Genomic DNA, 23,618 nt, shown 5'->3' on the forward strand with positions numbered 1-23,618 from the left:
TATGATGTGGAAGATTGAACGTGCTGTTCCCCTGCTCCTGTTGCAACCCCACTCCCCGGCTCTCTCTTTTACACAAAGCCACGGGCTAACAAGCAACAGAGGCTTTACACAGAGGAGGAAGCATCCCTGGCAGTCACCTTTCTCCTAAATCTACCCCTTGTGGTTTTCTTTGAAGTTCTACGCCCTTCTGTGTTGTCATCTGGCTGGCAGGAATAGGGGGAATGGAGCCATCTCAGGCTATTACTTTACACCAAGAGACACATATTTGACATACATAATTGAATAATCTATGAATGACAAGTCGTGGGTCCTTTGAGGCTGGGATCTTGTCCATCTCCTTGTCTGAAAAGTGTCTTTAGCATGCGTTGGGTAGAGAGAAACCACCACCATAACAGTTAATAACATCGGGTAACTCTCGCAAGCTCTGGAGGTTACGTTCTTTTAGGATCTTATCCAAACAAATCTTGAGACTAAATTTTGGTTGCCGATGTCCAGAGAACAGACTGTCCCATTAAATCTAAGTTTCTTTGTCTGATAACACCTCAAGAACATCCATGCTAGTATTCTGGCCCGTCTGCTTCCAGGCCCAGTCACAACCCAGAAGGGCACGATGCGTAAGTGAAAAAGGGTGAAGGGAAAAAATGAACCAGACATTTTCAGCGATGCAGGAAAGCTCAGCTGGGTTCAGATTTTTATTTTTTTTTTTATAATCCCAATGAGATCACCCTTTTAGAAGATAGAGGATCCTTCTTAAAGAGGAGGCATATGCTCAACCTAAACCAAAATGGTAACGGCACACATAATTAAAAAGAGTGTAGAGTATTTTTTAAACAAAATGGCTGTGGGAAGGCCAACAGGTGAGGAGGAGCACACAGTTCGGGCAGAGATGTCTCTTAGGGATGAATTTATTAAAGGGGAGGGAACTCTACAGCCTAGTAAAGAGGATAGGAAAAAAGTAGGTAAAGTACAGGTAGAAATCCCTTTATGTAAGGGTCCCTTTAAATACAACACACGAAGGCAAGCAACTGAATATTAACAAAATGTACAGGTGCTTACATGCAAATGCTAGAAGTCTAACTGCTAAGATGGGTGAACTAGACAGTCTCACATCAACTGAGGATATTGAAATAATAGGCATTACAGAAACTTGTTGGAATGTCGATAATCAGTGGAACACAGTAATACCAGGGTATGAAATATATAGGAATGACAGAGTAGGTTGCACTGGTGGGGGAGTGGCACTACATGTAAAAGAAAGCATAGAGATAAATAAGGTAAGAATCTTAAATGAAACAAACTCTACCACGTATCAGGGGGTAGCCATGTTCATCTGTATCCACAAAAACAATAAGGAGTCCGGTGGCACATTAAAGACTAACAGATTTATTTGGGCATAAGCTTTCGTGGGTAAAAAAACACTTCTTCAGTTGCATCTGAAGAAGTTTTTTTTTACCCACGAAAGCTTATGCCCAAATAAATCTGTTAGTCTTTAAGGTGCCACCAAACTGTACCATAGAATCCGTATGGGTCGGAATTCCATGCTTGAACAATAAGAGTATAGTAGTAGGAATATACTACTGACCCCCTGATCAGGATGGTGACAGTGATTGTAATAGGCTCAGGGAGATTGGAGAGCCTACAAAAGCAGAAAGCACAGTAATAACGGGGGATTTCAACTATCCTCATATTGACTGGGTACATGTCATCTCAGGACATGATGCAGAAATAAAATGTCTGGACACCACAATGACCGCTTCTTGGAGCAACTAGTCCTGGAACCCACAAGGGGAGAAGCAATGATTGATTTAGTCCTAACTGAAGCACAGGATCTGGTCCAAGAGAAGCAATGATTGATTTAGTCCTAACTGAAGCACAGGATCTGGTCCAAGAGAAGCAATGATTGATTTAGTCCTAACTGAAGCACAGGATCTGGTCCAAGAGGTAGCTTCACCGCTCAGTAATAGTGACCATAATATAATTAAATTTAACATCCTGGTGGGTGGAGGGGGAGTAATACCCCAAAAAATCAACACGGTCACTTCAAAAAGGAGAACTACATAAAAATGAGGAGGCTTCTTAGACAAAAAATTAAAAGGAGCTGTGTCACAAAGGTTAAATGCCGGCAAGCAGCAGGGGGGAATATTTAAAAACACCATAATAGAGGCTCAGGCTAAATGTTTCCCCTTAATCAGAAAAGATAATGAGATGACCAAAAGAATGTCACCATGGTTAAGCAGCAGAGTAATGGAGGTCATGAGAGACAAAAAGGCATCCATTAAACTTTGGAAGTCAAAACTTAGTGAGGATAATTAATAGGAAGGAGCACCAACTCTGGCAGGTTAAGTATAATTAGGCAGGCCAAGAAAGAGTTTGAGAAGCAACTTGCTAAAGATGCAAAAACTAACAGTAAGAATTGTTTAAAGAACATCAGAAGCAGGAAGCCTGCCAAACAGGCAATGGGGTGACTAGATGACAAAGGTGATATAGGAGCACTCAAGGAAGATAAGGCCGTTGTGGAGAAGCTAAATGAATTCTTTGCATCAGTCTTCACTGCAGAGGATGTGGGGAAGATTCCCACACCTGAGCCGTTCTTTTTAGATCTGAGGAACTGTCCCAGACTGAGGTGTCTCCGGAGAAGGTTTTGGAACAATTAAATTAAATAAATTAATAAAATAATTTATACATTAAATAAATTAATAAATTAAACCGTCATAACTGTCACCAGGATCTGTGTGTGTGTGTGGCCCAAAAGCTTGTGTCTCTCACCAGCAGAAGTTGGTCTAATAAAAGAGATTATCTCAGCCCACTTTTCTCATCAGGACTAGATGGTATTCATCCAAGAGTTCTGAAGGAGCTCAAATATGAAACTGTAGTAAGAAACAAACTTCCATACCAGATGACTGGAAGGTAGCTAATGTAATGCCGATTTTTAAAAAGCCCGTCAGAGGGGATCCTGGTCATTACAAGCTGGTGAGTCTAACTTCAGTACCAGGCAAACTGGTAGAAACTACAGTAAAGAACAGAATTACCAGACACATAGATGAACACTATTTGTTGGGGAAGAGTCAACATGGCTTTTTGTAGATGGAAATTTTGCCCCACCAATCCATTCGAATTCTCTGACAGTGTCAACAAGCATATGAATACGTGTGATCCAGTCAATATAGTGTATTTGGATTTTCAGAAAGCCTTTGACAAAGACCCTCACTACTAAGCTCCTAAGGCAACTAAAAAGTTATGGGATAAGAAGGAAGGTCCTCTCATGGATCAGTAACTGGTTAAAAGATAGGAAACAAAGGGTAGAAATAAATGGTCAGTTTTCACAATGGAGAGAGGTAAACAGCAATGTTCCCTAAGGATCTGTACTGGAACCAATGCTGTTCAACATATTAATTAATGATCTGGAAAAGGGATCAGTGAAGTTGCAAAGTTTGCAGATGAAACAATCATGAATAATTTTGTAAAGTCCAAAGCTGACTGCAACCTCCCTAACTTGGGTGGCTGGGCAACAAATGTCAGATGAAATTCAACATTGATAAGTGGAAAGTAATGCACAGTTGAAAAAATTAATCCCAACTGTGCTTATATAGTGCTGGGTTCTAAATTAGCAGGTACCACTCAAGAAAGAGATCTTGAAGTAATTATGGACAGTTTTCTGAAAACTTCAGCTCAATGCTCAGCAGTGGTCAAAAAGGCTAACACAATGTTAGGAACAATTAGCAACAGATAGAATATAAGACAGCAAATATCAAAAATATAAATAAATCTAAAAAATATAAGGTGTGCCCACACCTTAAATACTGGGTCAGTTATGTCCCACCCCAAAAAGTTTATAGTGAAACTGGAAAAGGTTCCAAGAAGCGCAACTAAGTTGATCAAGGGTATGGAACAGCTTCCACACAAAGAGAGACTAAAAATATTAGGGCTTTTCATCTTAGAATAGAGACGATTAAGGGGGAGGTATGACAAAGGTCTATAACATCATGAATGATGTGGGAAAAATCACCAAGAGAAGTGTTATTTACCCTTTCCCACAATACACAAACCAGGGTTCACCGAATGAAATTAGTAGGCAGCAGGGTTAATACAAACAAGAGGAATTATTTTTTCACACAATGTACAATTAACCTGTGGAATTCATTGCCATGGGATGTTGTGATGGCCAAAAGTAGAACTGGGTTAAAAAATAACTAGACAAGTTCATGGAGGATAGATCCATCAGTGGCTGTAAACCAAGACGGTCAGGGATGTTACCCCATGCTCGGGAGGACCCTAAACCCCTGAGTGCTGGAACATGGGGTGTTCTGTACATTCCCCCTGAAGGTCTGGTACTGACCAGTGGCGGAGACAGTGTAATGGGCTAGATGGAGCACTGGTTTGATGCAGAATGGCCATTCTTGTGTTCTTATATTCTTATGTTGAGGGATCCCCTGAGGTTTTCAGGAATGAGGTTATCCATTAAGTGATCTCAGCAGGCCAGATCATAGAAGGTGCTGAGTGCCCTCAACTACTTCTGAAAACAATAGGAACTGAAGGTGATTGGCAGCCTAGAAGCATGAGAGAAATCTCCCTAGAGTATGTTGAAGTGATGGGAGCTGTCCTTCAGGAACGGGAATGTATAGAGGATAGCACAAGATATTTAAAGTGTGTTGGGGAAACCATGTAGGCCCACTAAAAACCAAACCAAAATCAGTCCGTAGCACCAATCAGTCTACTAACAGAATAGCTCGTGCAACGTGCTTTTCATCTGTAGGTATCAAAGCACATTACAAAGAAAGGAGGGATAGCTCAGTGGTTTGAGCGTTGGCCTGCTAAAGGCAGGGTTGTGAGTTCAATCCTTGAGGGGGCCATTTAGGGATTGGGGCAAAAATTGGGGATTGGTCCTGCTTCAAGCAGGGGGTTGGACTAGATGACCTCCTGAGGTCCCTTCCAACCTTGATAGTCTATGAAAGGAACATATAAACTATCCCCATTTTACAGATGGGGAAATTGATATAAAGTGGCTTGCCTAAGGTCATTCAGAAAGTGAGTGGCAGAGATGAGGCTAGAATCCAGGTGTCTTCTGTGATCACTAAACTGAAAAGAGAGACAGCTCCAAATAAAACTGTGCATGAATAAGACCCAAGCCTCTCAGCTGAGTAATGGGTGCTTTAAAAAAGACGAAATACTGAATGGGAATTTTTTAAAAAGTACGAAACCCCCCCAAATTGACATTTAATGTAGACAAAGGCAATAAAAAAGCATCAATACATGATCTAACTTACAGCAGCACAAGGGAAATGATTTTAATAATCGCTTTAGCTGATTGGAAAGGAAAAGCAAATGTTACCTGTGAACTACTAAAGCTGTAACAAAATCTACTTTAAATGTCAATTTCTTTAGTTTTCTTCTAATTAACATGTTGCTCTGTATAATTAGCTACAGGAGATGTCCCACAAACACAACCGAGAACAGTCTCAAAACTTTACAATGCCTGGCCCAAGCAGCCATCACACAGCTTCCAGGAAATCTCATTCGCCTGCACCTCACCCAATAGCAGCAACCGGTCAAGGTTTCCCTAAACACTAGTATATCGTGGGAATAGCAGGTGTCAGCTCCATTCTTGGGCTTTGGATGGAATTATCCTGTATTTCCCTTGCCTCCATTCCCCTATCTACTTCTTTTAGTGTCGAGTCCATTCCATCCATGCTTTTTTAAAACGTTACATCACGACTTTTTATGCTAGCCATTGAAATATTTTGCTGGAGAATTATCTTCACACTAATGTGCACAAAGAACTACTGACTATGGTCTCTCTAATCACATATCAAACTACAGTGCTCGGTGTGTGTGAGCAAAAGGCCTGTGTCAACAGCAAATTCTACAACATTGACCCTGTTGGAGCTATTAACCCTGTTCGTAGAGGCTGGTATTCTGGAACATGGAAGATACAGAATACAGGTTTTTCAGGGCAGTGGTAACTGGGAGCATAAGAGAGGTGACACTTTCCCTCTCCATCTCCAGGTCAAAGCATACAATGGACAGAGTTCTCAGTGCTCTCTGAAAGTCTGGCTGTGGCTCTGTGGTTAGCAGTTTGCCCTTGTGAAACTCAGGAATATTGCAGGGTTCATAAAGATTTCTGCACAAGGGCCTGTTTCTTTGCGGGGAATTGGGGTCTTCTAGAATTAAGGACTGGGCAAAGACTGAAAACCTCCCACTCTCTCATATTTCCATACATTATCAGGCAAATTCAAGTAGTCCCATCTGAGATCAGACCCCATTGGGGAAGTCTCTGTGCAGATACGTAGTAAGAAACTCTCCCTGGCCTGAAGAGTTTACAATCTAAGCAAAGACATACAAAGGGTGGGAGAAAGATGCATTATAATCCTTACTTTAAAGGTAGGAAACTGAGGCACACAGAGATTAAGAAACACGCCCAAGGTCGCACAGGAAGTCTGTGGCAGACCCAGGAATTTGACTTAGATTTCATATCTCCCAGTTCAGAGTCCTAACCAACCACACAAGGCCATTATTCTTCTCTTAGCTGTAGACAACTACACACACTCTCTCTAGCTTCATCCCAGGACTTCTGTACTACAGTCTAGCTGGGGTGAGGCAGGTGAGGAGCCATCCTATGCGTAAGAAGCCACGTGCTCCTTGCCACAAAACTAGCACAGCAATAAAAGCTAATTCACGTGGTGACAGCGTCCTGCATGTCAGCTCTTAGCACTGATTGCCCCTTCCACGGTGGATGTGGGAATGCCACCATACACCAACTACGATGAGCAATTCTCATGATTCTTAGCTTCACTAATGAGTGCTATTTTCTCCCTGTTTTAATCCCGGCTGGACGGAATCACAGCACAAGACAATAGTGTTATTTCTGTTCCCTTTGAAACTCTTACCAGATCCTATTACATATCAGCAGCAGAAGATAATTACAGTGTGTACTTGAGTTTCATTAAAGCTACCACCAACTCTTTCACTTCTCTGCTAGGTTAAATCAGAGATTACCTCAACGCAGCACTTATCCAGTAATTGTTTGTGATAGTAGTTTTACCATCTGTCTTTAATGTTATGTTGTCCCCAGTTGAATATACAACTTTACACCCAATAACCAAGCAGATGTTATGGGTAATGGTGCACATTGTCAGGGCCCTGCAGAATAAGTAACTTTAGGCTGTCATCTCACAGCCCTTCTGAAAGTCACCCACAAGAACTCATTTTCCATGATTTCACAGTTCAGAGTTTGCCCACTCTCTCTTCTCAGCCAGAAAAATGGTTACATGTGAGTAGCTGCTCTAACTATGTAATAATGATGCCTACTCCACTGTAGCTGTGCCTGGCTGATCTTGACCCTTTGACCAATTCCTTTATAGGGGTTTATAATAAGGAACATGAAAGGGAAAATAATTCAGGAAGAGGAGTGTGTGTGTGTGTGTGTGTGTGTGACGTTTTAAAAATGAACGTAGCGATTGATAAAAGGTGTCAGCTTGTCCAGCCATGGAGATTGAAGTCCTCTGTCTATCCAGAGAGCATGTACAGCATAGGAAGGTTCAAAGCAAACTTCCTGCAAATACCTTGCCCATGTGACTCAGTCCTTCGAAGTGGAAAGAAGTATTGTAGGGGTGAGAGGATAGTTCATTCTTCATGCCTTGCAGTCCTTGCCAGCTAGGATGCAGTAAGTGCCTGTTGGAGGGTAGGGGGGTTTGTGCTTTCTGATCTAATGATACTTTTGGCGTGCCAGTGACCATACTATCTAAGGCACCATTCATTAAGAACCGGGGCGTGAAGGCTACCAACATTTTCACATAGGTCAGCAGCCACTTGATAACAACACTGACTTTTTGGGTCACTACCAACCGGGTGTGAATCTCATCTGCTGACTTATAGATAAATGCCTCTCTTTTTCCTTACCAACCCTCACAACTATCTCATTTACACTGATTTAGTTATTTATTTATCTAAGCTATCAGCTGCTTGTGGAGAAACCTCACTGACATTTCTCCCATCCTTCCTATCCAGAAGGATCATACCGCAGCAGAACCATGAAAGAAATCAATTTCTTTATCCTGGAGAAACTGACAGAAAGTCTTTATGTTGCAGCCACACTATTTGAAGGATCATTTCTCCACAAAGGAGGGATATTAACTTCCTTTTCATTTATTTCTATGCCCGATCCCCCATCCTTTTCATCAGCCGGCATATGTGCAATCCAGACAGAAGGCAGTCATCAAAGGGACAGACCCCGACCCCTCCCAAATTCTGCTGCTTCTGTTGTTGTTGGAGCTGTACAGTTATTGAACTTTGCAGACCTGCTGGGCCTGGAGAGTGAAAACGCCATCCAAAGCCAGCAGGGGTGAAGCTGTGTGGCTCAGAGATATGGCCTGTGGATTGGAAAGTGCCGGTGGTTGCTGTGGTATCGTGAGATTCCTTATTAATGTCAGCGGGGCCTTTAACTAAAGATGTTTGTAAGTCAAAGGGCTCATGAAACTCTGGGAGGAAATGGTGATTGCACTGTAGTAGCCTGTGGAAAAGAGAGAGGAGGGCTCTGCAGGCCAAGCTTATTTCTCTGTAGAGGAGAACTATCCTTGACTATGAGCCGGGGAACAAGACATAACCAGTCTGTCATTTCATACGGTGTAGGAGAAAAAGGACACAGGAGAAAGATGGCATTTGTTTTGGTGATTATAGTGGGTTTCCTCACCCCTTTCTGGTATCTGAGCCAGGGCTCTCCTTTGCCAGACTTGCTCTACTTGTAAAGGTCAGACCATAAGGAGACCTTGACATTTCACCAACTTCACCATGCTGCAACCACTTTTTGACTTATGTCCCTATTATTGCCACATGTGCTTGCCTCCTAGGTAAATGATATGATTGCTCTCAGTTTCATCATGATGATGTGATTTCCCGATGTAAATCTCACAAGGTTTCCAAGCTGACTCATACGTCATCATTTTCTGATGTTGCATCATTCACGTTATGTCAGGGCACTGAGTGTCCCGGGCACCTAGCTGGTATGACATGAGACAAGCTGGTTAAAATCCAGATGGATAGCAATTCTCCTCCTTTGTGGGACTCCCATCAGAGGGCTCTGTGGATAACATGGCTTGGTTATCCACCTTGCTCACAGATGCTGCCAGTGACTCTTTGTGAAGCAGTGGCTGGTCAGAGCGGTAGAATTTTCCCCTATCCTCAACCTTAAAGAATCATTTACCACTAAGTTTTACTGTCCCCAAGTGTTAAAGTCCTTCAAATCCTAAGGTCACGAAAAAAAAGGGACCAGAGCAGTGTGCCACTGCCAAACTCCTGTGTCATCTCCAACACTTTTTCCCTTGTGGTATTAATTTTGGGACATAACAAAGCAAAAGACTCAGACCCTCAGGCTCTTTTCCCTAGGCTGATGCACTCATCCACTCTCAAATCTACAGATTATCTTCCCTACTGCTGCTCCTGGGAATATTTCCCTTCCGTACATTCTACATTTCTCCATTCCTCTAGTGACGAGAAGAATCTGATCTAACATAACAGTCATGACACACAGCTGCAAAGTGAGCTGTAAGACTCATCTATTTCCTCAGGCTTTTGCTTGAGTGTGAGACGAAAGAGACTTGTTTTAGAGAACCCTGAAAATTGGCACTGCTTCAGTAAATGGTGTATACTGTTTTTTAAAGAACGTGCGTGTGCTCAGGGCACGTCTGATCGGTGTAATGTAGACATCTATAAATAACTAAATACACAGTTAAATATAAAGGAGGACTGGTGCCTTTCAGGAGAATGGCTCGTTAGGGTCCGCTAGCCATTCCCCTTTCACTGAGATACAGCTCTACTTTTAGTTAGCCGTGGGCAGTTTTATGCAGTACGCCAGGCCGCTGGAACTTGGCAAGAGCAAAGACTGAAGGGAAAGCCTGTTCCACACCTAATGTCTTATGCTCCCTATTTCATAGGAGTTATTGTCAGGGCTCAGAGTAAAATGGTTTATATCTATCCAGCACACTTCTCCCTCACGAGCACCTGAAGCTTCGAGAACTATGGACTTAGGAAGAGTGAGTGGACATCAGGGGACATGACCATCCTATGTTTTATAATGTAAAAGAAGGTGTGCTGAAGAAACAGACCCCCTGTGTACGCAGGGGAAATAAGGAGCTCCAGGGAGGAAAGGGAGAAACACCAGGAACACGCCTACCATTCCTCCCTGGTCCGTTTTGAAGGAAGGATGCTCCCTTCCAGAGGAGGGAATAGACAAAAGCCAGCTGAGCAGCCAGGAGGAGCATGAGGAAAGAGTGAAGAAGGCAGTTGAATCCACACTTGCTATCTAGCATCCATGAGAAGGGAAAGTACCTACAGCAGTTATGAGAGAGGGTGGAAAGCCTGGTACCTCCCAGCCACCAGGAGGAAGGAGAGAATTAATGGGCACGGCAAACAAGTATGGGGAATGTGGGCAGGTTAAAGGATGTTTGCTGGGAAAGTACTGCCACATTTCCCCCTCACCGGTCGGTGTGGAAATGGCTGGGCCCTTTACCTCTGACACGGTACAGTTGAGTTGGAAGATCTGTCCTTCTCCTTCGACCTGCCGTACGCAGAGTTTACAAACCAGCTCCAGCGTGCTCAGGCTGAACCTTTCCAGGGTGAAGGTACAATGTAGATTTCTCTGACACCCACTCCAGATGTGGTAAAAAGGAATTTCCTGCAGGAGGAAAATTAAGGAAAAATTTGAACTGATCCTGGGCATCTACAGTCTTAATGTATCTCAGCAAATTCTCAGCTCATCTCTCAAATGGCTCTGGAATGAATATGGCAAATGGGATCATGAGTGTTGTGAGGAGATACTGTGCGGTCTCTCTGAAGAAGATGTGGCTCTGCTCTTCAGCATGGTGGTCCCCAGTCTAGCGTCCCGTGAAAAGCATTCACTGCACGGGAGACTAGCAACTGAACCACGCAATGGAAACAGACAGAATAAAAATAAGCAAATCCTCCCTCTCACTGCCTCTCAGTGATGAGAAACCTTCACAAATTCTGGGATGCTCCGCTGTTTTCTCATACATGTTACAAAGGTGGGTGTGTTTGTTTTCCTGCTTCCTTAAGGCTGAACCTGCTGCTTGAGTACAAAGGGCCTGGGTCATCGAAAATGCTCAATGCAACTCTCTCTGTACTGGGCCCTAGTGGCCAATGCTGGAAACAGGCTGAAGAGTGCATGTATTCTGGCTGGTAGTAACCCCATGCACTAATCCTTGACTCTAAGGCTATCCTTACACAACAGCTTATACCAACATAACATGTATCGCTCAGGGGTGGGGGTGAATAAATCAACGGACGTTACACCGACAGAAGCATCGGTGTGGACAGCGCTGTCAGCAGGAGAGCTTCTCCCGCCGACATAGCTACTCCCGCTTGTGGGGGCTGAAGTAGTTAAGCCAATGGAAGAGCCCTCTCCTGTCGGCTTAAAGTGGCTACATCAGAGAGCTTACAGCAGCGCAGCTGCGTCGGTGCATCTGCGCCACTGTAAACTCTCTCGTGTAGCCGTGCCCTAAGTTCTGTCCTCTCAGCACTGAATTTTCCTGCCAGAAGCAGATTTTCTGATTGTACTGATCAAAATGTCTCTCCCAGTGCATTGATAAAAGGGAATTTCGATTTTCATGCAAAATTGAACAAACCGTGGCCTGTTATGTGGCCTGGCACTAATGAGGATGGTTAAAAGAAACCAAGCCCTTTACTCCTCTCCACTGCTCAAAAAAATTGAAAATACACACTGTGTGTAACAGAGGGGAAAGGGCTGATTATGAGCAACCTTCAGAGTACAGGAGCCTGAACAGTCACTGTGTCTCGTTTTTAAAAGAGCACTGCGCAACTGTGTCTTGCTACGTATCTTTAAGCCCTTCTATTCTGACCCATGCGGTTCAGCCATCGTCCAGGCATTCTGTCATTTTTACCTGGTATTTAGCCAGCAATTTGCTCTTCCAGAGCGAATGGGCAATGTCGTGTATGGACAGACGGAGGTTGTGGGTGCTTCCCTTAAAATGCAGAGCCTTTGGTTCTTCCAGTAACTGTCCTCCCATCTGCCTCTCCAGCTGTAGAACTTCCTAAGATTCAGTAAGAGCAACAGAAAGTGGTCAGCTTGGAGACATTATTTACAAATGTGCCATGAAAGGACATGCTATAATTCTGCTCCCTGACAGTCAGCTGCAGCGGACGAGGTAATCTGTATAACAGGGAAGATACGCACACACACCTTGTAAGGAATAACACTGCCAGGTAAACACACATCTATTACAGGAAAGACATTTGTACGAAGGGGTTGGAGAATAATCACACACATCACTCTTATGGCTTTACATCATACATCTAGTGCAAGAACACAAATACAGCCTGTATTATCCAGGAGAACCTGGATTTCCTTTTAGGAAATACATGACATGACAGGCTGGGTCCCACGTTCGGCTTGCTTAATTGCTTGAGAGAGTCTAGGTCAAAGCCCAAGCACACAGGCAATGGTTGCATATTGATAAAGTGTCACCCTGGACACTACACACCCTGAGGGCACTTAATAGCAGCCTTAATGTGTTGCCTTCAAGAGCTCCTACCCATGAAGGTGTGGTCCCATCAATATACAACTGGTGATTGGCACCAACCAATCAGATTATCCCTGTGAATCAGAATATGCAACAGCAATAAGAAACCTGTTTGTCACAGGGCTATTATTACCTACTGAAAACATGCAAAACCGTAGAGAGAACACTGTGATAGAGAGGTGTGTATCTAAGCGTGAAAGCACAGTGGTTCAGAGAGCGACTGGAACAGAGACTGATCAATGGCTGATGAGAGACGGGGGAGAAAAGCTTTTGCTCTGATACACAAAATTAATAATATGACTATGAGTAATGACACTTACAGTGAATACTGGGCCTTCTCCCCATCTCTGCACGCTACCCACAATAACAATGCCAGCCACTGGCAATGTACATGAAAGACGAAAGCACAAATGCATATATGCTGCTCTTGTATATAAACCCAGCCAGACGCACGATCGCACACATGCACTAGCTTTGGCATACACACAGGTGCACACCGAGCACCACACACCAACAAGAAATCAGTGGCTTTTGAAACCAAGAACAGAAAGTAAAAGATGGGGTAATTGAAGTTGCTTCCACTTCAGCTGTGAGGCATAATAAACTGGTGTTGATCACATTCAGTTTCTAGTTAGCATAATAGAGAAAGCTGATGTCCCCAATGAACCTGGCACCTGACAAATTCTAAAGCTAAAATGATGTTTGTTTATCAGCTATTAGAAGAAAAGAAACATAATTAGAAACCTTTTAGATTAAGGTTGTGCCAATCAATCAGTTCCAGCTTCTTTCCACTGTGCCCTAATTACCTCATCAAGATGTCTAAAGAGCAATCGATAGTAATTATCTGATTACTATAGATCTTCATTATGTTCAAATTATCTCTCTGGGATGTCTGAAAGAAGATTCATGGTATTTTGTGTGGTAATTGTACCTACCAATGTCTCAAGCATACATACAGGCACATATGGTTAAACAACAGACACGGAGAAGGCCTGGCTGTGAATAGCAGCTTTGACTACACTCATCTACTTTCCCCACCACTGGAGTTGGGGCTGCAGCGGGAGCTGCTGGTGCTCAGTATTGCTAGTGGGAAAAGAAGACACTGGATTTGGGTTTCTAATTTTAGGCATACAAGCTTTGAAAGATTGGTCTTTCTCCCTGATAGACATTTATGGGAATGGAAGAAACCCACTGTAAACCTCTGCTGAAAGAAGCTGAGGCTCAAATTCAGGCTAAACCACAGAAACTGAAAATGGAGAAGAAGGGACACCCAGTTCATCTCCGGCCTTTCGGCAGGCCGGCACAGAAATGTGTGGCCTTAAGAACTTATCTGTGCTGCCTTTACACCATGTATTGCATTACTTGCCTCTTTGGCTGTTTGTTCTACATGGCCATGACCTTCTAAGAGAAGAAACCCTCAGCCTGTGCCTTTCTATCTAGTTCCAAATCCTGACCATTAAGTCTGCCTTTTCAAAGAAGTCAGAACAGGCTCCCACCTCGTTCCTCTCAATGCCCACTGCAAACCTAACAGATTGTCGTCTTAGTATTTATCTATAAAGAATGTTATATAAGGTGTCAAATGAAAGCTTATCTGATACTGGCCACAATAAATATTGTGAGATGTGTGGGGTTATTTAAGAAGTTGTAGGCATGTACAGAAAATATGTATTAACTATGTAAGCAGGCAGGATAGATAAGCGGGTTTTTCCCAGACTCCTTTTCAAAGGAATGTTGATTTGCCCATCTGCCTAGGTCTCCAATGTCAATCAAGCACCGTGCAGGTCAATACAAAGCAAGCTTCATTTGCATATTAAGCAACAGGAAAAGGAAGTTAAGAGGAAACGAGAAAGACAATATGGCATCAGCACATCAAAGAACAAACAGTGCGGGAGAAGACCTTTGTCTGGAGGGTACCTTTCAAGGGGATGTATTTCAAAGGTTTTCTGGTCTGTGAGGAGAAGGAAAAAGAATGCGGTGGTGGTCCACCACTGAGGGAGCAAAAAGGACAACCCTTTTTGTATCCATGAAAGCTGGATCCTTTTTGTATCCATACAAGTTAGAGATGCTGGGAGGTTACTTTAGTTGAGAAACTGAATGTCGACAAAGATTTTAGCCTGCTAAAGTTAAGTTTAGCCTCCTAGAAGCTTATTATACCTTTGTTTTATTTCTAACTGTATCTGTTCCTACTCGTCTTATTCACTCTCACTTGACTCCCTAACTTTGTTAATAAACTTCTCCTTGTTTAGCTCCAGCAAGAGTCTCTTTTGCTAAGGCAGAGGGGTAACAAGGTCAATCCATAATTCTGGGTACCTGGGAAAGTGTCTCACGCCTCCTTGTATAAGCACCTTGATGACGCCAGTAATAAGATACAAACTTATACCCTCTTAGGTGTCTTCTTGTTGGGGTTGAATAAAATACGTCTTTGCTCAGCAATGGCCCTCATTCAGTATCCTCACCCCGACCATGTAAGCAAGATACGAGCTACCAATATTTTGAAGCTGCCTGCTAATTAAAGCCACAACAGGAAGAACTTACATTTAATATAAGGTTGTGGCTTCAAAAAGAAGATATATGATTTGCTTTTCTCCATGAGACAGGACATATGTGCATGAATCCAAATAACCAATAGAAAGTAACATGAATAATATGTTACTGGAAACCCAATATCACACGAGGGCAGAAGGTAAAAGCAAGTTGGCATGCCTGTTAAATTGTGATCTGCTTCATCGATATAGTGTGGGAGTTATCTTGTGGACCTGTCTCTTCTGTGATTGCCATATTGAGAAAAGGAGCTCAGCCACTAGAGTGACAGGAGCCATTTAAATGGATAGATGGATAGACAGGAGTAAAGCTGTGATTCTCAAGCATTTCCATACTGTGACCCATATGACAACCGAAACGTTTCAGGTCTCCCCTCCCCTCACATCTAATCATAACGAAAGGGACTGTGATTGTGATCCCCCCAAAACTTGTTTGCAACTCCCCTGGGGGTCACAACCTTCAGGTTGGGAACTTGTGGAGTGAAGGAAACTCTACTATGGATCAGCATTAAAGCAGGAGTCAGCACTTCTGCTTCACAAACAGAAGGAAAAGAAACAAGCAGATTTCACAATAACCAAGCCATTATTTGTGACAAGTCATTAGACTCCCCAGACGGCTCAGGCAGTTCTAGGGAGAGAGAGTTTACTCTGCATGATTAGCGGGAAAAGCTGTTGGATAAATACAGTACTGTGCTTTCTATAGCAACTGCTTATCGTTCCTTAGTAATTGTTGGGATGGATACACTACTGGTCAGATTTCTTATTTCAAAATAATAATAGAATGCATTTGGCTGACTATTAAAATAAACACTTAAACCCCTAAAAAGGCTCCCCAAGAAACTCCCCAAAAAGCTGCAAGGGGAAACTGCCTCCAATCTGCTTCCCACCCCCAACCTACTCCTCTTTAACAGGGGTGCTGGAATAATTCCTATTATAGTGGGGGTACTGAAACCACAGAAACCATGTACTTGGTGTTTATTACTACTACTTCAAGCCAGGGGGTGTGGCAGCACCCCTGGTTCCAGCACCACTGCTCTTTAATGTGACTAAATTCAGCTCTGGGGAATACGGATTCAGCAACCTCTCCTCTGGGATGTGAGGAGTTCCAACCCATGTCTCATCTGCCACTTCTCTGGTCTACCCCCAGTCCCAAATCACTATTATCCCAGACACCCTTCAAATCTCTGTCAAAGTCCTGAGCAGCTCTTGTTCCCACTCTCCAACTTTCCACCCAAACCCTCAAGATCCCCTGAAACCACCATGAACCTTCCAGTTATAGATTGGATCCCTTATTATTATTATTATTAATTATTTGTATTGTGGTCATGCTAGGTGGCCCCAATCATGGATCCACTGTGCAAAGTACTGTACAAACACATCACAGAAAGAGGGCCCCGTCCCAAAGATCTTATAATCCACTTTTTGCAGCCCATCAGTGTTGCCCCTCAATCAGCCAGAAGAGCTGCCATAGCGAAAGCATTCCCTGCCCCTGTCATTCTGCAGAGCAAAGGATTGGGACCCAGCCATCAAACCGTGGCCACATGCATGGCAGTGCAAAGTGCCGCCATTGAACCAAGCTCCACCACACAGATTTTGGTTATCTTCCATGCTTCTCCCTTAATCTTTGTGGTAGAACCGGTCACACAGGGCCTTGCCAGATCAAAATACATTGCAAGGCCTCGTTCATAGTCCTTCATTCTGAGGCCAACCTACTTTTTCCCTTCCAAAGCCTCTTTATTTTCCACAAACTGTGGTTGAAGTGCTCATCCTCTGCTGAAGAAAGCAGACGATGCGAATATCCCTCTGTGGACAGGAGGCCACAAGGCACTTGTTCACAAGTCTCTGTCAACTGTCGCCCACCCTTGTAAGCCCAAACATGTTACCCTTGATTCAGTGATAGACCCAGAAGGACTCTTCAGATCTGACTCCAGAAGACACAACATTGCCAACACCGAGCCCTTTGTAGTACATTCTGAATAAATAACTGAGAGCTGGAGAGGAAGTGAGGGATTAACCAGCAAATTACAAACCAACCTTGCATTCCGACACCCTAACTTCAACACAATCTCTCCAGTGATTTATACTCCGTAAATTTCTCTCTTTTTCATTCATTATCACTGCATGTTAAAGAGGATTTTCCCTCCCTTCTTGTGATCCTTCGCACAGTCTTATTTATTCAGGTGAACTTTACTGGACAGAGTTCCAAATGCTCAAATAAACATTAAAAAAAATCCACTGAATGGTGTCTGATAGAATTCAGGCATCTCCTCTTGCTCAAGCTTTCTACTCAAACTCACAGCAGCGTTCAGACAGCTCCACTATTTGCTACAAGGCAGCTTTGAATCACTTATTTTCACCTCAGAGCTTAATGAACCAATGAAAATTCCATTAAGACCACTTGTGGCACCTTAGAGACTAACCAATTGGTTAGTCTGTAAGGTGCCACAAGTCCTCCTTTTCATTTTGCGAAGACAGACTAACACGGCTGTTACTCTGAAACCTGTCATTAAGACCACGTGGGCCAAAGGGTATAGAGGCATAAGGGCATCTTGGCTTTTGGAGATCCTCGGCCTCACTGGTACAGAAGTCCCTTTTTCCAACTTTTAAAGAAAAAGAAATCACACTATGAGAAAATAATTATGGTTTCCAAAGGGGTTCAGCTCTGACAAAATCATAATTCGCTAGATCAAGTTCTCAGCCGCTTTATAAACAAACTCAATGCTAGCCTCCACTCCGCTCTTCAGTCCACTGCTTTGCTAAATTTCTCATAGCTATAGAAAGTACTCCCACCACTCCAGTGACAAACATAATAAACTGTAATGTCCAGGAAGACAGGATACTAGGCAGCATTTGAGATGAAAATGGAATTTTCCAGCCACAGTGAAGTCAATACTCTGAGAAACACAAACATTTCCCATATTGTGGCAGTGGGTGTGCACATGTTATGGGGCCTGTTTCTAAGTAAAGCTGTTAACATTGTTCTTCTGTACACAACACACAATTCATGCTGCTTACACATCACTGGCAGTGTCGCTAATCGGGCTTCGATTAGAGTCAGGCTTTGAACTCTTCTTGCTACATAGATGGCATCTGTAGATCTGGTTATAATTACAGAAAATCTTTCTTTAACCTACATTCTTACATATATGTGCACGAATTAGTATATTGATTATAATAAGCATCTGTCTTTATATGTCTGTTATAGGTACTATATATACACATGTATACATATTTGTATGTAATGTGTGTGTAAACTTATGTATATGCTCAAGTTATATACAGAGAAAGTTAGGTATACAGCTGTAGAAAGCAATAGCCTTGATGTATTTCAGTTGCAAATTCTCAGGACAAAAACCAGCACACAGACAGGTATAACAAAGCAATATAAAAGCAAGTGATTAATGACTCAGGAACTTCTTTTATCATTATCAGCTATTTACAAAGAGGTATTTATACATTTCATCATCTCAAGGGAGCTGGCACTTACCATTAAAAATACATGAATAACGAATGAAGCCCTTGTGCACCTTATGGCCCTTTAATAATGCAAAATCTCAGAATTCAGGTTATGATCCAGGTAAACAAAGGAACAAAGAATTCTGGGGGGAAAACTAGTTCAGCATTTGAGTGAAACCATTATTCAAAGGACAACCTGGGGTTTGGGTGGTTTTTTTTTTTTTCTTTCTCTAAAACAGTGTCTTGTTGTCAGGTTCTTCCTCCAATCAAAAATTAAATACAATTAAAATAAAATGATTTAAAAATTATCTAGGACAGGGTTCTCAAACTTTTTTTGCTGGGCCCCCCTTTGGAAAGATTTCAGGCTCTGACCACCCCAACCCCCCCAAAAGTGGTAGCAAGCTACCATACATACTCGTAGGGGCACTAAATGAAGCATGTAATCATTATCCTTGCTGTCAAAGGCGCTGAAGCCTTTCAAAAAGTGGAAAGTAGTGTTACCATATTTCAAGTTCACAAACAGAGGACACTACAGAGAGGAGGGGCAAATAGAGGTGGGGGTAGAGCAATACTATATCGTGCCACCTTTACTTCTGCGCTGCTGCTGGCGGCAGCGCTGCCTTCAGAGCTGGGTGCCCGACCAGCAGCTGCCACTCTTCTGCTGCCCAGCTCTGAAGGCAGCGCGTTCGCCAGCAGCAGCAAAGAAGTAAGGGTGGCAGTACCGTACCATCTTGCACACACCCCTCCTCCTAACAGTCTTGAGATGCCCTTTTGAGTCAGGACCACAAGTCTGAGAAACGCTGATCTAGAAAACATAAATTACAAGCCACAGCACACTAATGTAGGGTCTATTCACTGCAATTACTGCAATCCTGCTAGAGCTAGATGGTAAAGCGTATGGCATTTACCTTAAGGGCATCCTGAGTGTCATCCAAGCAGTAGACTCGGATGCTGTATTCCAGCGATGAGCAGGAGAGCGGCCCGAAGATGGCCAGCTTGAGACGTTTTGCTGCTGCTTTGGTGGTTGACTGTCCCACCAGGGCGTAGGTGCTAAGTGTTTCTGTCAGGATATGGCAGGATTCTGGGTCTAGCTGGATGTAGCATGGGGTGGTGAAGTTCTCCTCTCCAACCATCACCACATCCTAAGGGATAAACAGGCAGAGTTAGAGAGCCAAAGCCAGACACCAGAGAAGCCCATTTGTTTTGCATTAATCAGGATTGGGCTAGGGGCCAGACAAAGCCTACTCAGAGATAGAGCCTCGACTGCAGAACTCATCCAAGTCCCAGAATTTATCTTAAGTCCTTCCTGTTTGGGTCATTTTATTAATCAACATTTAACATTCATCTGCTTCTAGATTCCCTCCTGGGCTGGTACAGGGAGATGCAGCTGCATGCTAATGGTCTATACCTGCCATTGGCTACATAAAACTTTCGATTGTTTTACGTGCAGCATGCAGATGCTTTTAGAGTGATGAGCAGAGCAGGGCAAATTATGTAAAATATCACGAAAATTTTGCAGGAGAAATGCAACAGCATTTGTTGAATGACCTATCTGAGGAATTTTATTTGATCAGCTCCAGACATGAGTACTCAATACATTATCTATGTGAAAAATAAGAGCCTTAATGTCTTAATTTTCATAATCAGTGGTTGTTCGAATTCAGACAGAAGTAACCTCAGTGATGGCTGATTGCCACATGTACAAAGAATATCACCTGCTGCTTCATCAGAATAAACCCTCATGACAAGACTGCCGGGCCAAGGCAAAACACATACAAACCAAATACAAACAGACTGCTTTTTCACCATCTTCCCTGTGCTTAGAAGGAAACAGCCCCCCTGCCATTTTCCACATTCAAAACTGTACATTATAGTCTCCACATGGCACAATGTGCTTTAAATGGCTTGGGAAAAAAATAAATAAAAGGTGATAGTAATAGATTGTGCTGCTGCTAAAGCAGCTCTGGGCTGCGTGCGGTGCTGCAGAACTCATCCACTCTGCGTTTGCTGTCATGAGGCGAGGAGCAGGGATCTGGCAGCGGACCGAGCAGCTGGATTCAACCGAGTGTGGGAGCAGATTCAGGACCTCAGGCTAAGGAAGGGCGAATGCAGCACATTTGCAAAGGTGACATCACCTTCTCCAGGGCAGAAGAGAGGCTGCCATCTGCAATGCGGATTACACCCCCCTACCGGCCGCGTCATGAAACAGTTGTGCTGGCCCTGGCAGGAACTCCTTGCCTACGGCAATCCAAGCATCTGTTGGGGGATAGAGATGGAAGAGCTGTTCCAGAAGAGAGAAGCTGAGACTCTCTGTACTGGAGCCACAGACCTTGTAGACTCTGCAGACAGCATGCAAGCACCAGTCTGGTGTCAGCGTGTTTACCTCCAGCAGCGCAACAGCTCTTCCAAGGACAAGAAAGGAGACTGGAGGAAAAAAATCAGGGGATGCCAGGAATGAACAGAAAACAAATGAGAAACATATGTATAGTGCTGGGAGATACTCCACTGGAGTGCAGGTTAGTCAGCTAGATGCGCATGAATTCACTGGCCCTGAAACCATCCCAGTGTGGAGAAAAGCTGGTGCCACAGGCAATATTCTGTCAAGGATAAACCTGGAAATGGGTCCTTGCTGCTGCCAGTCCAGGTGCCACGTCAGTCACGCTGCCCTCATTAAAACCTACTCAGAGGAGGAAGCCAGAGGGTGCCAAATTTCATGAGAGATAGATACAGAACTGATGGTGGTAGAAAAACAGGCTTTTCAGAAGCAAACAAGTCTGCCAGGAGAACAGTTAGAGGAGGTGGCATCTGACAAAATGCACATCCTATGTAGGTACCTCCACTGTCTCTTCCTGTTAAAATAAAGAAACCCTATAAGCATCCTACCACTTCCTTACTCTGGGATCCAGTTACTTCAGTATTACCAGCACTGACTTCAAGCATCCCATCAAGCTCATCAAGGTGTGTTTTGCCCTAATACTCAATGAGTCTGTAATGCTGCATCCTGGTTGCATGCCTCCAGATCAAGATCAAGAAGCAGTGATACACCAACAGTCTGAGCAGCTTACTGTACTCTGAGAATAGCGAGGAAGAGAGATGGACTATACTCAATATTAAATACACTCATATAGCCCAGGTCTTGCAGCTAAGGATTGTTTGCAGCATTGTTGTCATCTGGTACCCTGTTGAAAACAGCAGTACAAACTAGGGAGGTAGGAACCAGTTTGGAAAATACATTCCCTCTTCTAGAATTGATCCCCAGAACTGACCTTTTCACAATATTTTTCATTTGTCCTTTCTTTCTCCCTGCCTTCTGCCCCCATCGCTTCACCATTGTGGCCAGCTAAGACTGAAACCTGACATGTCAGAATCCCACAAAGACGACCACTGTGCTTCTGTATCTAGCCAACCAGAAGCAGGTGTTCCTGAGAACATATGTGTTTATGGAACTGCTTAAGAGCTGGTCTTGGTTTGGCCAAAGATTCAACCTTTAGATTTTTATCCACACCGAGTCCAAACTCTACACCTTTTGCATTGTGCAAGCTAAGTTTACCATGTTTTAAAAGAGACTTCTAAAGAAAAATGCATCTCCATTAAAGAGTGAGTTGGATTCCTCCAATGGGTAATGAATAGTTTTCCTGTCATTTGAACTGTAATCTGAAAATGGCACTGCTATTCACTATTATGAGTTTTGGCACACAGTTTTAATATTAGTGAAAGTCTATATAGAAAACCAGTCCTCAGTTGTAAATATACCAGTTGTAAAACTATTTGCAGTTTATCCCTGGTTCATATTGGACAGATACTTCTTTCTCTGTCTCAAAGAGAGCACTGAAGTGTTACAAGCTCCTTCTGCATTGCAGGGCATGTTCAATGTCCTCCCTTGCTTGGTAGCCAGCGAAAAGGAAGATGAGATAAATCCAAAAAGACAGCTTTAATTCCAACCCTCCTGATTGTGTGTACTCATTTGAAATAGCATGCATTGACCAGGAGCGTGCCTCAGTGCAGAGCGAACTTCAGAGATAGGGGAAAAGAGGAGCTAAAGAAAAATACAAGCAACCTTCCATGAAGACTCAAGATGAAACTCACTGTCCTTAAATGCTGTGGCAAGCTAGCAGGCCCAGGGTTAAATATTTCTCTTGTGCATGAGACCGGCCTGGTGAAGGTTAGTTCTCAAAGGGTAAATCCACCTGGTCGTTAACAAAGCAGAGCCAGGCAGAAAGCACTGTGCAAGTTTCCCCCAAACAACTCTGCTGACGTACCTCCAGGACTCTTTTGAGCAGACCTGGCTAGTCATGCGTAATTTTGCGACGATATTCGTTTTGTGTCACAAACAAAAGTGCAATAAAGACTGGGTCAGAGCCCTACGTCCATTTCACTTTTGACCTGAATTATATTTGAACTGAGTTATCCAGAGCTGAGAGGCTTGTGCTCTCCAGTGCACCAGGTAACTATTTCCAGTGCTTGTATAACCACATAGATACCTGAGGGCACTGCTGAATCCATTGCCAGCAAAATGTTTCACCCATGAAAATCCCAAACTTTAGGCATCAAAGTTATACACATATATTTGGGTTTGGTTTTTGTGTGTGTGTTTCCTTAAGACAAAGAGGGTGAGTGCTCTGTTCAGTCATGGCATATGCTGGAAGTCTGTAATCTCACTGTGAACTCACCTCCCACTGTCCCTGGGCTGCTTGGTTCTTCAGCTGGATCTTCCAGTCCTCTGTGTTTGGCTCTGCGCAATGGTGCATAGTTAGAATGACAGGCCGTGTCAGCAAAGCTCCTGGAGGCCCGCAGCTCACCACGGGGGTCAAAAGCGTTTGACTGTCTTCCACCGGTGGCCTGACAAGATTACGAAAAGACATGTTTGTTAGCTGAATTTAAAAGGACCCAGATGCAGCCAGAGTAAAGAAAAGGTCCTTTGTCGCAAAAGGATTGGAAACGCACACTTACAGATTTCCACTTTCACAAAGATTTTTGTAAAAAGCACCTGTTCGTGGGGGCGGAGAGAATAAAGAGCAAATAACACCTCATGTTTACAGAGCACCCTTTATTCCTAAAGATGCCAGTGCCGACC

The 23,618-nt window shown here is 43.4% G+C and overlaps 1 protein-coding gene across 24 annotated transcripts in view; it reads right to left on the reverse strand.

Annotated features, from left to right (window-relative positions):
• UNC5C (unc-5 netrin receptor C) overlaps positions 1-23,618 on the reverse strand; it is a 398,952-nt gene that overhangs the window by 54,726 nt on the left and 320,608 nt on the right. For all 24 annotated transcript variants that reach the window (XR_012158488.1, XR_012158469.1, XR_012158478.1 and 21 more), the window contains 4 exons: positions 23,215-23,383; positions 19,453-19,686; positions 11,910-12,059; positions 10,502-10,666 (listed from right to left, as the gene is read on the reverse strand). Coding sequence is in view for 1 of the 24 variants with exons in the window: in XM_073340726.1 (XP_073196827.1) it covers positions 10,502-10,666; positions 11,910-12,059; positions 19,453-19,686; positions 23,215-23,383 (718 nt within the window). In the remaining 23 variants the exon portion in view is untranslated. The remainder of the gene's footprint in view (positions 1-10,501; positions 10,667-11,909; positions 12,060-19,452; positions 19,687-23,214; positions 23,384-23,618) is intronic.

The sequence above is a fragment of the Lepidochelys kempii genome, chromosome 4, assembly GCF_965140265.1.
Source record: "Lepidochelys kempii isolate rLepKem1 chromosome 4, rLepKem1.hap2, whole genome shotgun sequence".
In the NCBI taxonomy this organism is placed as follows: domain Eukaryota; kingdom Metazoa; phylum Chordata; order Testudines; family Cheloniidae; genus Lepidochelys; species Lepidochelys kempii.